The sequence below is a fragment of the Nematolebias whitei genome, chromosome 8, assembly GCF_014905685.2.
Source record: "Nematolebias whitei isolate Nwh7 chromosome 8, NemWhi1, whole genome shotgun sequence".
Taxonomy (NCBI): domain Eukaryota; kingdom Metazoa; phylum Chordata; class Actinopteri; order Cyprinodontiformes; family Rivulidae; genus Nematolebias; species Nematolebias whitei.
In genome coordinates, this window is record NC_056505.1 from 13,219,629 (window position 1) to 13,234,944 (window position 15,316).

At 36.4% G+C, this 15,316-nt stretch overlaps 2 protein-coding genes across 3 annotated transcripts; one reads left to right on the top strand and one right to left on the bottom strand.

Moving 5' to 3' along the window:
• Window positions 1–2,239: 2,239 nt before the first annotated feature.
• Window positions 2,240–8,713, top strand: LOC119413263 (secretory carrier-associated membrane protein 1). Of its 2 annotated transcripts, XM_037680300.1 has the most exons (9): window positions 2,240–2,442; window positions 3,380–3,460; window positions 3,652–3,762; window positions 4,440–4,548; window positions 5,730–5,858; window positions 6,073–6,232; window positions 6,494–6,595; window positions 6,688–6,805; window positions 7,014–8,713. In XM_037680300.1, the coding sequence occupies exons 1-9, from the start codon at window positions 2,386–2,388 to the stop codon at window positions 7,173–7,175; spliced, it is 1,029 nt and encodes a 342-aa protein (XP_037536228.1). In that variant the 5' UTR covers window positions 2,240–2,385; the 3' UTR covers window positions 7,176–8,713. The 2 variants fall into 2 exon arrangements, with proteins under 2 accessions (XP_037536228.1, XP_037536229.1); XM_037680301.1 differs by lacking the exon at window positions 3,380–3,460.
• A 3,236-nt stretch (window positions 8,714–11,949) lies between these two features.
• On the bottom strand, window positions 11,950–14,471 carry LOC119413265 (LHFPL tetraspan subfamily member 2a protein-like). Its single transcript, XM_037680302.1, has 2 exons — window positions 14,060–14,471; window positions 11,950–12,206 (listed from the first exon to the last, which is right to left on the bottom strand). The coding sequence occupies exons 1-2, from the start codon at window positions 14,469–14,471 to the stop codon at window positions 11,950–11,952; spliced, it is 669 nt and encodes a 222-aa protein (XP_037536230.1).
• Between the last annotated feature and the right edge of the window lie 845 nt (window positions 14,472–15,316).

A 15,316-nucleotide genomic window follows, 5' to 3' on the forward strand; every position in this document is an offset into this window, starting at 1 on the left:
TGATTGGGTCCATTAATACGAGATTAGGGAAGGAACCGATGTTCATTTTGCATGTGCGTGTGTGTGCGTGTGTGTAAAAGAGAGTTAGTTTGTGGACTGCAGTGATTTGTAATAAAAGGACAGTTTGAGTTCATCCAGAGTCTATCAAAGCAAAACATTATGCGTGCACAATAAATAGGTTAGAAAAGACAAACATTACCAAGGTATAAAGGAGAACATTTCCCCATTAACAAAAAGCACATTACTTGTATTTAAAGGTGTTATGTGTCTTTGTTTGAAAATGTGCAGCAGAATTCCAACAGAGTCAAGCGATAATTTTACATCCATGGTTTACCACATGCTGCAAGATTTCAACCTAATAGCAATTGTTCTTCAATTGAAACTTAATCTGGGTAAATGGTGCCTAAATGCTTAAATCACATTTACAGGCTGTCAACTGATCTGATGTTCTTCACATGGTCACCCTTCGTTTGAATGAAAATAAATTGATGGCAAATGAGGAAAGATTCTGCAACATAAGGTGAGGAGACCTGTTGGATCATAGCGCCCCCAAGTGGCCATTTGTGGTCAATAAAATGATGTTCATGCTTTTGTAGAAAACTTATAAGAGCTTTCATGATTTTCATAAAGATAAATGTAAAAGAAGAAATGTCCAGGTTGCTTCTTCTGTTATTTTTCACATATTAAGAACTAAATAGATGTAAATACAATTGTATATACCTCAGTCCTCATGAATGCAATCATCAACACAATAACATTGATTGTTGGGTGAAAACTGCTGTTAAGCTACAGTTTACTAAGAAAACACGAGAATGCTGTAACATTTTGTCCTGGGAAAATAATCTAATTATTTGTTAAACCTAACTCCAACCCTAATAAAAAAAAGCAATAGCTTTTACAAATATTCCCCTTTTCAAACTTTTTTTTAAATGTGCGTTTCTTTCTTTCTTTTGCTTGTCATTTTCTGGGAGAGCACCAGGACTTAGATCTCAGCCCAACTGAACAATTACAGATATTTGGAAATGACAAGTTAAAGTGGAGCTTTAATCAAAAGTTCAATGTATTTTAGAAGAATTATTGTTCATTCCTTTAATGGATTCCATGAAACTTGTAGAAATAAATATTGTACAGGATATGATCAATAAGTTCTGTTAGGAAAAAAAAGATAAATGCAAAAGAAAACAAAAAATAAATTGCATGCATAACGTGTTTAAAGTTAACAGTTGCAATGGCAACTTTCTTTCTTTATTTATTTATTTATTAAGAATTTCAGATATATCGCAAGTATTTTTGAATTTCACACACACAAAAAAATCTATTTAACTTGTAAAAAAAAATAAAAAATAAAATACAAGTATCCTGGCTATTTAAGACCATTTAAAACATCAGTGATTGGGAAAAATGACAAGCAACAACGTAGCTATACAAATATATTTTTATTGTGCACTCAGGATGACACTTTAACATAAATCAAAAATAATCAATAATCAATTGAAAATTATGACTAACTTTGTATATATCTGACAAGTTAGTTTCTAATAACTTTATTTCAAAATCGTCTAAAAAGAAAATATCTGCTTGTATAAGGACCTGAAAGTGTATTTGTTCTAAAAATGTACATTTGAAACATCTCAAATGTTAAAAAAAATTGGGGGAAAAATATTTTAATGAACACAAATGTTCTATTTGACACTAAACAAATGGACTCTATATAGGTTATATTCTGCTATATGTTTCCTGTTAGTCAATAAAATTTAAATCAGTTACTTAAACACGTTAAGGTCTTTTTTTATTCATCAAACTTTACCTTTTATTTTTTTAAAAATCTTAGTTTAGAAAACCTTGAAATGTAAGTTTGATAACCAAAATGTTATTTTATACATATTTAATTTTGAAGTTTTACAAGGTGGAATTTCATTTTGACCAGATGGCATGCAAATATTGAAACAAAATAAGAAAATTGAAGAAGAGTTGGATGTAATTTTGAATAAATGTTACAACATCCTGCCATACACCCAAAAATTTTGAACTACTAGGATTTTTTTTCCTGACTACGAAGAATGTCATTTTGACATGGAAGAAACCCATTGTTAATGTATAGTGAATAAATAGCGCTAGGAGTGTATTTGTGTTGATATTTTCCAGCGTTCGCATGTGTTGTACCTGTCCAGACGTGATGCTGTCTGTGGAGCTCGGTGACGCTGTCGCTAGTCTCCTGCCATTTTCAACTCAAGCTACTGGCTAGCGGGCTAAGCTAGTCTCCGTCAGCAGGAGGCGTAGAAGACTGCAGACAACAAAAACAGGCAGTCACATCAAAAGGCTGAAGCTTTCTTGTAGAATTGGAGAATCTTTGCTGAAGGAAAACTATTATTAAAAGGCAAGACGATGTCCGATTTTGACAGCAATCCGTTCGCAGACCCGGATTTCAGCAACCCTTTTCAGGTAGCTAACTTGACTACTTAGCATCCATGCTAAGTGCCTTAGCTAACAGCTTCACTGCCATCCAGAGGTTTTCTTATTAGCTGTTTACAACATTACTGACACTAGACGTGACTACTAATATTATAAGGACACTAACAAGAGGTTATGTAACATATTTTTGTCTAGTTACGTCTGATTTCAATGCTGTAACAAATATTAGCTATTCGTTAGCTTTGGCCAATGACTGTAAACATTTGCTTAACGCTGCTCGTTTGATTAAAAAGGGTGATTTTTGTTTACGTACTATTATTTATGCACTATATATATATCAAACTTGCTTAGCTACTAAAGTCGCTGGGATGCAGACCTTAATTCAAACATCACAGCAGCGTGTTTGCTACAACTTGTGAGTTATTTCCATACACATGACGCATAAACAAGATTATCTTGAGACTACTGTTGCTTGAAAATAAGTCTCTAAGAGTAATAGGACACAGAAGACAACATCTGGACAGTCTTGGTTCTTAAGACACATGCTGGGACTTCAAATCTGCTCTAAAATTCAAGCTATGAATGACCTTTTCTAGTGTATTTTGTCTATAAACTATGTTTCATTAACAAAAATAAACTATTACTGCATACAATTGATTATCATGTAAGTGAGCATAGTGTAAAGCTAGATTTCATGTAAGTACTAAGATGTGATTATATTAAATTTGGATCAATACTTTAGTCTAAACATAGATCCCAAAGTTTTTTTTTTTCCAATATTGTTTGCTGTCCCACCTCATAGTGATGAAAGCACTTTAACAATCACTTTTAGAACTTGTAAATTAATTAGATATTTGCACTGTTTTGTATAAAAACTATATTAGAAGTTATTTAAATACAATTTAAAAAGCTTTTGTTTTATGGTGGTTGTAGCTTTAACTCTTGTTTGGATATTTTTCCTCTGTAGGACCCTTCAGTGACCCAAGTGACACGATCTGCTCCTCCTGGTGGTTTGGAGGAGTATAACCCTTTCACAGATGCCAGAACGGTGCTGTGATGAGTGTGTGCATGCGTTTGTGTGTTTCTGATCCTGACAGACCTCCTTTTATCCATTCTGTTTTTGCTTTCCCAGACTTTAACTTAAATAGAATGACTGTGGCCTAATCACAAATTTCAGTTTGGTTTTATCATTTGGTTTCATAAATGATAATAATTTAGACAATCTATGCTGGTTTGCAGGCAGCACCGGGAAATGCCCCCAAACCCACTCCTGCACCTTCCCAGAACACACAGCCTGCCATCATGAAGCCAACAGAAGAACCTCCAGCTTACTCACAGCACCAGACTCAGGTAATACTTAAAAATATATCTTTATAATGGGGGAATTAGTCACAACTATTTGTAACTGCTGTTTGTCTGCACTAGGCTAAAACAACTAAATATTTACTAGAACTGTAGGTTTTTGGACAATAATATATTTCTTTAAAAAAAAAAAAACCTACCATACTGGCATATTTAGTCATATTAAAAGCAAATGCACCCTCTTTCTTTGAAATTTGACGTGTCAGGACATAAAAGTTATTTGGTCTTTTCCAGGTCTTAAATTTTTTTTATTGAGATATCACCCAGTTTATTTATTTTTTATTTTTTTTTACAAAAAAAACAAGCAAACATAGATTTACCACAGGTAAAATTACCGGTAAACTTTTTTCTTTTGGTTCATTTTTTTTTTTGGTTTTAACTCTTGTACCCTCCTGTTTTGTGTTGACCCAGCAATAAAATAATGAGGTAATTAATGTGGATTCACTTAATGTCTTTTTACCATCTAGTTTTCAATTTGCAGTTCCATTTTAGAGCCAAGTTAAATTCTATTAAATAAAGATGTGTGTGATTTAAAGTAACTGAATACAACTAACCCCCTTTTTTCTCCTTTCCAAGAAAATGCACCCAAGCTTGCTCACATTTCAAATGACTTAATGGTTTCTTTGGCAATTGTAACAAGCTGTGAAATTTTTGTCTCCTCTCAGGACCAGGCACGTGCTCAGGCTGAGTTGTTGAGAAGGCAGGAGGAGTTGGAGAAGAAGGCTGCAGAGCTTGATCGTCGAGAGAGGGAGTTACAATCCCACGGAGTGGCAGGTCAGTCAGGCTTTTCCTATAGTCATAATCTGTTACATAAATATAAATATATATATATCAATCGCACCTCACAGTCTGAATGTTATTGTTCGTCAAAACTGGACTTCTGAAAGTATGGCAACTGGTAATTTTATGACACAACTTTTGATTCATGAGGATCATCGTACGGTTTGTTTTGGGCCAAAAGTGTTTTCACCTTTTGTGCTTTATCAAGGATCTTTTTGCAGATGATTTGTATAAAACCAGGAATCAGGAGGATTCATAGAGTACATTTTTTATGATCTTATTATCTTTAGATAAATGTTTTGATATTCTATTTCAGTCAAAATTGTAGTTGTTATGCTTTTGTGTGTTTAATGATTTATTGAAACACATCCTAGCTGAATATTTGCTCCAGAATTACCTGACATAAGGATCCATCTGATGGCTGACATACTTAATTTTTGATGACTATGTACTCAATATTTTTCATTTTAACGAAAAGATGACTCATCTCTATAAGCTTTAGTTGATTTTTGGTTAGTTATATTATTAAAAGGCTAAACATTTTTGTGTATTAACCCTCCCTTAGTTAGCTCTGTTACACTTTACTGACTGCATGTTTCATGATTAGTTGTCTCTCATTATTTTAAGGCATTATGAGTTCTTATTTTATTGGATTTAAAACTGTAATTCCGGATTAAGAAGGAAATCAGTGTATTAAGAAATAATTGTATAACACAAGGTAAAAAGAAGGAATAAAATAGAGCTCCCAGCAGGCTAACATTAAAAAGCTCTTAAAAAAAACTAACTAAAGAACTGAGTAGAAATGTTTAAAACCAGTATGTTATGAGACAAATGACATGAAATATTTGTAGACCAGTAAAAACTCTGTAATAGTTGTTAGTTTTCAATTATATAAAAAGGGTAGGTTTGACTCCTAAAGTTTTGTTTTTAAAATGAAAAGTCAAACTGTTTTCAGTTCTCTTACTACTTTATCTATCTGCTCATAGTATTGTATATTTTGTATAGTCATCACACAGTTTGAGGTTTAAACAAATAAGGTAAAACTCAGCGCTTTTACAGTTTTTGTTGCATATATCCAGATTCTTTCACAGTTACTTGACTTTGACGAATTTCATGAAACAAAAGCTCAAAATCAAAACGTTTAACATATTTCACTGCTTGTTTTGTTCACACAGGACGTAAGAACAACTGGCCTCCATTACCAGAAAAGTTCCCAGTCGGCCCATGTTTCTATCACGATATTGCAGTGGACATTCCTATAGAGTTCCAGAAGACCGTCAAGATTATGTACAACATTTGGATGTGTGAGTGGACTGTTTAAATCACCACAAAACAGCAATTACAGACTTATTCAACCGTCCCCAAATTTTGTATTTAAATTATCTAATGCATACTGTGCAACGTATTATTTATTAATCCACAAGAAAAGTAGAAATCAAAGTCGATTTTGGCTTAACATTACACTGCGTTTTTATGAATTCATATTGAAATTGTATTTTCTTATTCTTTGAATACCAGTCCATGCAGGCACGCTCTTTGTGAACATGTTTGGCTGCCTGGCGTGGTTCATTGTGGATGCATCTCGGGGTGTGGATTTTGGCCTGGCTATGCTCTGGTTTCTGCTGTTCACCCCGTGTTCTTTCGTCTGCTGGTACAGACCACTTTATGGGGCTTTCAGGTAAGCAGAAACAGGAAGTTAGATACTGACTTACTAAGTGGGCAGTCATTTTATACAATGGATAAGTTCAATTATAAAACTAGTTAAAACAAGTCAGCTAATTCTCAACGGTTTTGCTGTCTGAGAACATTACATTAACGCTACATAGACATGAATAAAGTTAGGCTTTAGCAAACTAGTGGAAGCAGGAAGGACCTAATGTTCTAGTAGAACATGTATTTCAAAGTTTTTCTCCCGATCCTCCTCTTCTCCTCGCTGCAGGAGTGACAGTTCATTCCGCTTCTTTGTCTTCTTCTTCATCTACATTTGTCAGTTTGGGGTTCACGTCCTTCAAACTATTGGAATCACCGGCTGGGGGACATGGTGAGTGTCTTGTGCTTTCACTGCGTTTGTCCATCTGTGACTCTGTTATGAAGTTTGCTCATGTAGCTTTTTGATTTGTTTTGTTTTGCCAGTGGCTGGATTGCAGCTCTAACTGGTCTGAACACCAGTATCCCAGTGGGCATCATCATGCTACTAATTGCAGCTCTGTTCACTGCATTGTCTGTGGGTTCGCTCATTATGTTCAAAAAGGTAATGCAGACACTCGATTCCAGTCTGAAATGCACAGACCAGTATAACAGTTTGAATATTTATGGGTGAACAGTTGTGTAAGGATTATTGCAAGGTGTTTAATCACAAAACTAGTATTCTGATAAAAACAAAGGAAGAGAAATGTCTGAGCTAACAGCTTTGTATATGACCTCCACCTAATTTGACTCTTTGTGCTGTTTTGCTGTAGGTGCACGCGCTGTACCGCACCACTGGTGCTAGCTTTGAGAAGGCTCAGCAGGAGTTTGCGACCGGAGTCATGTCTAACAAGACCGTTCAAAACGCAGCTGCTAATGCAGCTGCTAATGCTGCATCAAATGCTGCTCGTGGGGCCTTTAAAGCTCAGCCATAAACGGAAACGCAGACGAGACGCAGTCAAACTTATACACACACAACGACAACATTATGGAGACACACAACTCTGGTCCTGCTGGCTCTCAGATCAAATGGGTCACACACATGAATGTTTCATCTGCACATTGCTCTTCTGAAGTATGAAGGAAAAGAACAGACACGTGACCAGAGTTGTTTGTCTTCATCTAAAGTCAAGCTCTAGTAAAGACATGACAACATATCTGCTTTACAGTCAGAGGTCACATACACAGTGATTCAAGGTGTGTTTTGTGTGGGGGGGGGTTGTCCCTCACACTTACCTTTGCTTCTCTTGTCCTTCAGTTCCCTTGAGGTGGTCTCAGATCAGGCAGGACTTCTAGCGTACCTTGTGTTTTTCCATGGTGATGACCTCCGAACAGCTTCAGTGTAGACTCATGAGAAGTTATAATCTGAGTATGGTGGTGTGCGCATAGTTTTTTTTTTTTTTTAAATGGCTGAATCTGTGTGAATGTTCGCTTCACTTAAAATAAAAGGTGACTGATCTAATTATTTATTTTAGTAATCCAGGAATTGGACATTGAAGGTATGCTATACCTTAACCAATATGTGTGTGCTTTGTAGCAAGACGGTATAATTCATAAAAAATAGTTTCCTATAAATAGGAATTTGTATGTTCTTATTTAAGAACCTGCCCCAAGATATTTCTCAGTTGAATATCTCTTTCTGCTTTGTGTCCTTTGGTTGGGCTGGTTCAGCATGATGGTAATAAGCATGTTTAACACACTCGAGCTAAAAAAATAAAACGTTTGGGGCACCCTTATTCTCTCCACTTATCAGGCTACACAGGCAGTTTTGGGGGAAACCTTTGCCGCCTTATTTTCCCCAAATTTTCCTGTGAGAAGTGATCGCATGTCCTGAAGTTGGTTCAGCTTTCAAATGAAATGGCCTGGTGCATTCAAGCAGAAGTTTAGAAGATTTTTTTTTGTTTTCTTTTTTTGTATTTTTATCATTAACACACTACTGAATCTGTGGATCTCACTGTTTGTTCACATGTGATCAAAAACTAACGCTGCTATTCATCTGAGCTGTTTGATCGTGGTCTCCTTGAGTTTAAAAAAAGAAAGACACGCTTCATACATGGAGAAAACTGAGCTGCCTTTTCTCACAGGAGACGACCTGGACATGATTCATTTTGTCTCGAGTCCTGTTTACATGTAAACCATGAAGGCTAACGGTCCATTTCCACCCATGTTTCTCTGTCGGTATTGGATTACTGACATCAGAAACCTTGTAGCCAAAATAAACATGAACAACTTGATGCTCATTCAGTTTTATCACAATGATGTGTTGTTTTAAATACACTAAAGTTGTGTAAACTGCTGTCGCTGAAGTGAAATATGGGCGTGGGATTTATTTTTTGTTACTCATAGTGAATGTGATTGAAGATGTGCATGACAGATGAATGATAGCTGGCCCTGCAGTAATTACATGAAATACTCCCCAAACCTGCTAAAAGTTAAAGATCTCTCGTTCAATACTAATAATCATTATTAAAACCATGACAGTATTGCATTTGTTTTGATTTTTTGTTTGTTTGTTTGTTTTCAACTCGTTGCACATTTTTTGTTTTACTGTAAAGTCTGTGCAAAACATGTTTTTATTTATAGTGTTATTTAATTTATTGCATTAATTTGTTTTTGATCTGTGCGCTAGGTTGCAAAACGTGTTCAGTGACTTTGCAGCTTAGCCTTACGACATGTATGCTTGTTGTATGAAGTTATGTGTAGATGATCGGTATAAAAGAAGAAAGAAAACAAATCCCCGGTGTTATTTAATGTCCTGAAAAGCTGTGAGAAATCTACCAAATGTCCATAGAAATTTGTTTTCAGATCTTGCGTTGTGATGCACTTCCTTCTGTTTTACCTTATTCCAACATTTTGCTGCATAAATCCACATCATTTCCATGTGTCTATAATTTGAAACCATTATATGAAGCCTTTGCCACAGTGGGTAGTTTTCTTGATGTATTTAGGCGAGCTAATTTAAAGTACAGAACAATGTGTTTTAAAGTTTGCTGACAGTTTTTTTTGACCTGTGATAGTGTTATTGGACAGAAATGAAGAGGAAAAAGGACACCTGTATATTTTGTAAAGTTTAATCCTCATCAATCACGTGTAAAAAGGAAAAAAAACAAAAAAGAGTAATGCACTACTGTCTGGCTTTTGTCGCATGTGAAATAGTTTCAGTTTTGTATATTTATGGTATTAACATGAAATAAAAATTTAAAACAAACCAGTGTCTGCTTAATTTTAGAAAAACGTTGTAAGACTTTCTTTTACTTTTTCAAAATGTAACTTGTAACAAAGAATACTTTAATTGATTTAAATTTTATGGTGGCAACATATAAAAATTAAAAAAAAACTAACGTTTAGGAGCTGAGGAGAGCAGCTGCTGGAGGTTTTGAATAGAAACGACACCCCATTCTTATCTGATGTAAGACTAAATGTTCAACAGTTCTGGGTCTTTCATTCACAGCGTTTCTGTTTCATGGTGAACAAAACGTTTTCTACCGGTCAGAGGTCTGGACTGCAGGCAGGCCAGCACCCACACTCTTCCATAAGAAGCCATGCTGTTGTAAAGGATGCAGCATGAAGTTTAGCATTGTCTTGCTGAAACAGCCAATGGTTTTTTCATTCAACCTTTATTTAGACAGTTCCCCAGAAATTACGCCGTCTGGATACTTTTTGCATTGATAATGCTTTCCCAGAGGTTCTAATGCACCCCCATATCATCAGAGAGGCAGCCTTTTGAACTGTCCCTCTCTGTGCACAAATATAACGTTCATTGTTTCCAAATATTATTTCTAATTTACATTTGTATGACCACAGAACAGTTTTCTACTTTGCTTTAATCTATTTAAATAAACTTTGGTTTGTTATTTGTAAGAAAGAGCTTTAACTAACACTTGTAGATGGCACAGCAAACCGTTTGTGAACGTGTCTCTGAGCCCATTGCTTGTTGTCCAGAACAGAGTCCGTCCTGCTTTAATGTAGCCATTCAGAGTTGATACGATGATGAGTTATTCAAAGTTGTACCTATTTCCTGCTTAGGAAAATTGTTTTGAAGTTGTGCCACTATTTTTACACTTTTTTTTATACTGGTGATCCTCTGCCCATCTTTACTTCTGTGAGGTTCAGCCTCTCTAAAATGTTCCTTGTATTCAGTCCTGTTGCTAATAAAAGTAATTAGTGGAAAAATTATCCTTTAACTGTTTCTGTTTCTCTTATTTCACAGCATTTTGTTCCCCGTAGCAAACTTTTTTTGAGGTGTGATAATCCAGTTAGTGTCCCTAAAAATAAAAATGTATTAGTTCAAACATTTGTTAAGTTTACTGTTTTGTTGTGACTAAATTGTGTGTTTATGAGATTTGCAGATCATTGCGTTGGTATAAAATTTATATTTAACTAATGGTTGGCTCAAAAGATGTTAAACTCCATCATTTACCTACTTGAATCTACTGTACTGCAATTCCACAGGTCTTTCTGCGTTGACCATTTTCTGTCTCTAGATGTCAATGTTTCATTATAAATTTTGAGTACAACACAAGCTTTCACCCTTTCATCATAATTTTATTGAGTACAGACAGCTATTAACACAGATCAGCCTCTTGTGTAGTATCAAATGCCGTGCTGCAGATGTGGGTACTGTTTTGTTAATGTAACAAAATAAACAGCACAAAATCTGTTGCAGCACAGAAATTATCTTAAAAAAAAAATCAATTTTATAACTTTCATTCTACCCAAACTTAGCAAACCACTACAAGAAATATTGCACATTTTATTTACAATGAGTAAAAACACAGCATTGCTTGGGCCTTTACAGTGGCTAAAGCATGACTTAAAGAAAGAAAAATCACAAAGAATGCAGCATTACAAAATGAGTGACAGACCAAGTGCAAAATGCAATATGAGGGGTTAATTAGAAATGGGAACTCTACAAATGTACCATGAAAGAGAGGTTCACTTCACCTGGTCTATGAAATGTATCAAAAACACAGAGGTGGCAAAAGTAAGAAGTTTCTGCATGTATCAAAAATTGATCCATCAGTGGAAAAGAAAAATTATCTCATATGAGCAAGAAAGTTCAAACAGTCCATCTGGCAACTGTTGTGCAGACGCTGACAGTTTTTAAGCTGTGATGCTCCCACGACCCATTTAACAGGAGGAATGGTTTTGGAAAGAGGTGCACTTTAAAACTCTGCTAAAAGGGCTTGCTGTCCTATTGTGCAGCATAATTTGAGCCACTGGACATTCAAAAACTTTAGCAGTTAAGATTTAATTACACATGGAGAGCAGTTGTTGGTTGTTTCAAAGTTTCAAAAGTGCTTGTTTTTGTTGGTTTGCAGGTGAACAATAAAACTGAACATCACATTATCTCAGACCTGCAGACCATTTTACTGGCAGTGTGTCCTGTCCATGACAATGTTTAGAAATCAATTACTTTATTAAATCTGCTTTTCAATACTGTGATTTAAGCTGAAACGTTCTAGAAAAATAAACCTTTACAAAAAAAAAAAACTGTTGCTGAATCAGAGACTGACAGGGCAACAAAGAAGGAGGCAAAAAATAAAAAAAAAGTGGTTAAACCCAGAGATTTTCTTTTCCAACAATCATTTATGCAGACATTTTTTTTTTAAATCCTCCTCTTTGTGCTTCTTCCACTGAGAGGTCCATGTGAGCAAATCCAAAAAGCACCACTAAAGGTGATTTCCTGCTCTTCAGGTTTCTTGAGACTCAGAACAGGCAGATAAGATTTTTCCCCTCCTCGATTTCCTCCTGAACCTTATCGCTGGATGTGGCAATCTCAGCTTGTGCAGACAAGACAGAACACAGGAAGGTTGCCAGCGTACCTCCTATAGCTGCGTAGAACGCCCAGCCGAGGGAGCACTGAGCGGGCCTGAAGGGCGAGGCCTCAGGGCCACAGTAGCTGATCACCTTGTCCGAGCCCCAGCCTGCGGGGTACAGCATCAGGCCCACCATTAACAACAGCCCTGGAGGGAGAGCAGATAGTGAGACTATCACTTTAGTAAACATCTCTACATAACAATGAATCACAGTACAGATGGCAAGCGCTGACTCAACTCTGGTTCAGATAACATCTATTCTACAACTGACAGGAGTTTGATTTGTGAAGTGGGCAGAGGAACAAATTCACCTCGACTCTCTTATTTGCTACAGCAACTACCAAATAAAGTGCCACTCAACAGACTCATGGCAGCTGATTGTTGAAGAAATGCAAACTGTCAAGAAAAACAGCAAGTATAAAGAAAGAAATAAATAAAATTCCATTCTGAGCAGTACAGTGTAGATGTTGTCAGCTTGAAAAGTCAAGTCATAACAGTGAAATTCCCCTCGGGTCATGCTCAGCAATGTGCACGCACGGCCTTGGTTTTAATGTCACAGTTCTCTACTTTATAAGCTCATTATGTCCATGGATTGCTCTATTTTTAATGTAACTAAACAGTTTAAAACAAAACTTTTTTTTTTTTTTTGAGTTCACTATTCAAGCCAAGGAGTTTAAATGTTTGCACACAAAGAAGCATTTTGAGGTAACAAGGAATGACTACATGACGAACATGTTTCTGAGGTGTTTTTTTATTGACTGGGTGCAGGAATGATGTTTTAAAGAAAGATTTAATGGTTCTTTTTTTACACTTCAAGTTTAATTCATTTTATTCAATTTTGTTTTGACAAGTTTTAAAAGGTTTAAGTGGTCTTTACATTAACTTCTATAATAAACTATCATTGTAAAACAGTATATATGTTTTTTTGTGTGTTGTTTCTTAACTAAAAACTTCAATCCCTGTGGTACTTGAACTGTATAAAAACTGTGAGGAAGTATTTTATTATGAAAACATGGTATGGATGATAGTTGTGTTGCAGTTGTGACACTGAGGCCTTGCTCAAAAGCAAGGCAGCACCTACCTGTCCACTGCAGAAAGTCTGTGTTGTGTACACATCACTTCTGTACCATATTTTTCAGACTATAAGGCGCACTTAAAATCCTTTCATTTTCTCAAAAATCGACAGTGAGTCTTATGTATTAATTCTGGTTGTGCTTACTAACCTCAAACCGATTTTATGCAGTTATTGTGAATGAGTTTAATAAAGTTTGACTTATCTGACTGTTTTGTTTCACTTAATGTGCCTTATAATCCGGTGCGCCTTATGTAAGAAAGATGTAAGACTATCATCTTAGAGATCAGTTAAATGCAGAGGTGAAATGTATGTGTGTAAAAATACCATTAACAAACAAAATGCAACGAATTAACCAGCAAAATATGTGTATTTCTATATATTTTATTTTCACTGGACATTCTTATTAATTGAGTTTTTAACAATGTGCAGTGAGACAAAAGTTCCAGTGAGTTCAAATTCATTTACATTTGCAAATAGGACATTACCCTTGTCAAAAAATAAAACATTCACCTTTTTCAGGTGTTGACTTGTTTATTCAAAAAGTTATTATCTTGCTACTGCATGTTCAGCTGTTCCTTTTTTCTAATACATTTCGTTATAATCAGTTATTTTATGTCTGAGTCTAGGATTCTATGTTTTTGGGAGAGAAGGCGGGGCTTAAGTCCCATGTCTTTAGTGCACAGACTCTGGTTCCAAAATTACAACATAGCAGCTCCCATAAAACATAAATCTTGTGGCTTCAAATCTCAAAGAGAGCCATTATATTTAACATTATTGTATTTTCAACTTCTGAATATAAATGAACATTAAAAAATGTATAATCTTAAAGGAAACCAGCCTCCCTAAAAGTCCAGTTTGTGTGGAATATCTGAATATAAGACCACAAACAAACAGCTATGTGTGACCACAAAGATTACTGCCTCACCTGCAATCGCTTGAAGCAGCCCACAGATGTTGAATATGCTCTTCTTTTTGATGCTCTGGAAACACAGACTGAAGATGGAGATGCAGGCCACACACCCGAGCACTAATATCCCGGCTGCCAGAAACAACATGGCAGCCTGCCAGAAGCCGCTGGCCACTTCTCCGAAAGTCCCAGCATAAGGTCCGCAGCTGACCCCCACACCTCGGGAGTCGATACGGAGACAGCGGCTGTAGAGGCCAAGAGACGGTCGGTACTCCAGCAGGTTCACTTCCACGCTGCTCCCACTGGGGTCCGACCGAGGAAAACCCAGCAGCCAATCAGGACTCATGAAGGCGATGAGCTCCACAAAGGCCACCACAATGCTGAACAGAGTCCACATCATGGAGCGGCACGTTACAATAACGTGACACATGGCGTTGGCTCGGAGAACACCAGTGTAAAAGTATAATTCAATTATTCGTTGAAGCACTTTAAATGTTTCCAGTGATAGAGCACTGCTTTGGGGGAGTTTAAATTCCTCTTCCTTCTACCAGAAAGGTCAGACAGGTTCACTGTGTGGATCCAGATGGACTGTTGATCTTATCCTCTCAAAGCAGATGTTTTCCGTCCTCCCAGCAACACTTGTTTGCTTTTCCCTTCTTCTTACTGAGGTACGGTAATACTTCAGTCATCCCAAACAGCTACAACGCACTGAAACGGCTTCTCTTGGTCATAGCAGCATGAAACCTACAGGAAGAGAGCATTATTAAAGGTCAGAGTCACACAGAAACAGTTCAACTACAGCGTGAGCACTACATAGCATGTAAACAATTTCCCCTCCACAATGAATCATCAAACTTCCTCATGTTTACTCATTTTCCCACAGGAGGTCCGATTTATCTTTTTGTTATCTAACAGGCTCTACTTCAAATTCACCATCAGCCAGCTGCAAGAAGACCACGAGCTTCACGTCCAGATGGTTCGTGGAACAGTCGTGATGAATCACACACAAAACCTCTAGGGACTGCAAAGTTTATAGTGTCAAAACTTTAATCCCTTTTTCCAGACCTCTATGAGCTCATCTGCCTAACAACAGGAGCCTTGTGTGTTTTGGTGAGCAGCTGGTAACACAGATTACTGCTGGGTTTTGTTGCAACATGCTCGTTTGACAAAAACAGAAAAGTATGCCAATTACCCCAGTGGCAAACGTGCATTACATGAAGTAGACGGCTGAAGAAAATATATACATAGGAGGTGATATAGGTTATGTTGAAGACT

Coding starts and splice junctions, on each gene's coding strand:
- LOC119413263 (XM_037680300.1), top strand. CDS start 2,386: ATGTCCGATTTTGACAGCAATCCGTTCGCAGACCCGGATTTCAGCAAC. Junction 4,549..5,729: donor ACAATCCCACGGAGTGGCAG/GTCAGTCAGGCT, acceptor TTGTTCACACAG/GACGTAAGAACAACTGGCCT. Junction 6,596..6,687: donor ATCACCGGCTGGGGGACATG/GTGAGTGTCTTG, acceptor TTGTTTTGCCAG/TGGCTGGATTGCAGCTCTAA.
- LOC119413265 (XM_037680302.1), bottom strand. CDS start 14,471: ATGTGTCACGTTATTGTAACGTGCCGCTCCATGATGTGGACTCTGTTC. Junction 12,207..14,059: donor GCTGCTTCAAGCGATTGCAG/GTGAGGCAGTAA, acceptor CTCTCCCTCCAG/GGCTGTTGTTAATGGTGGGC.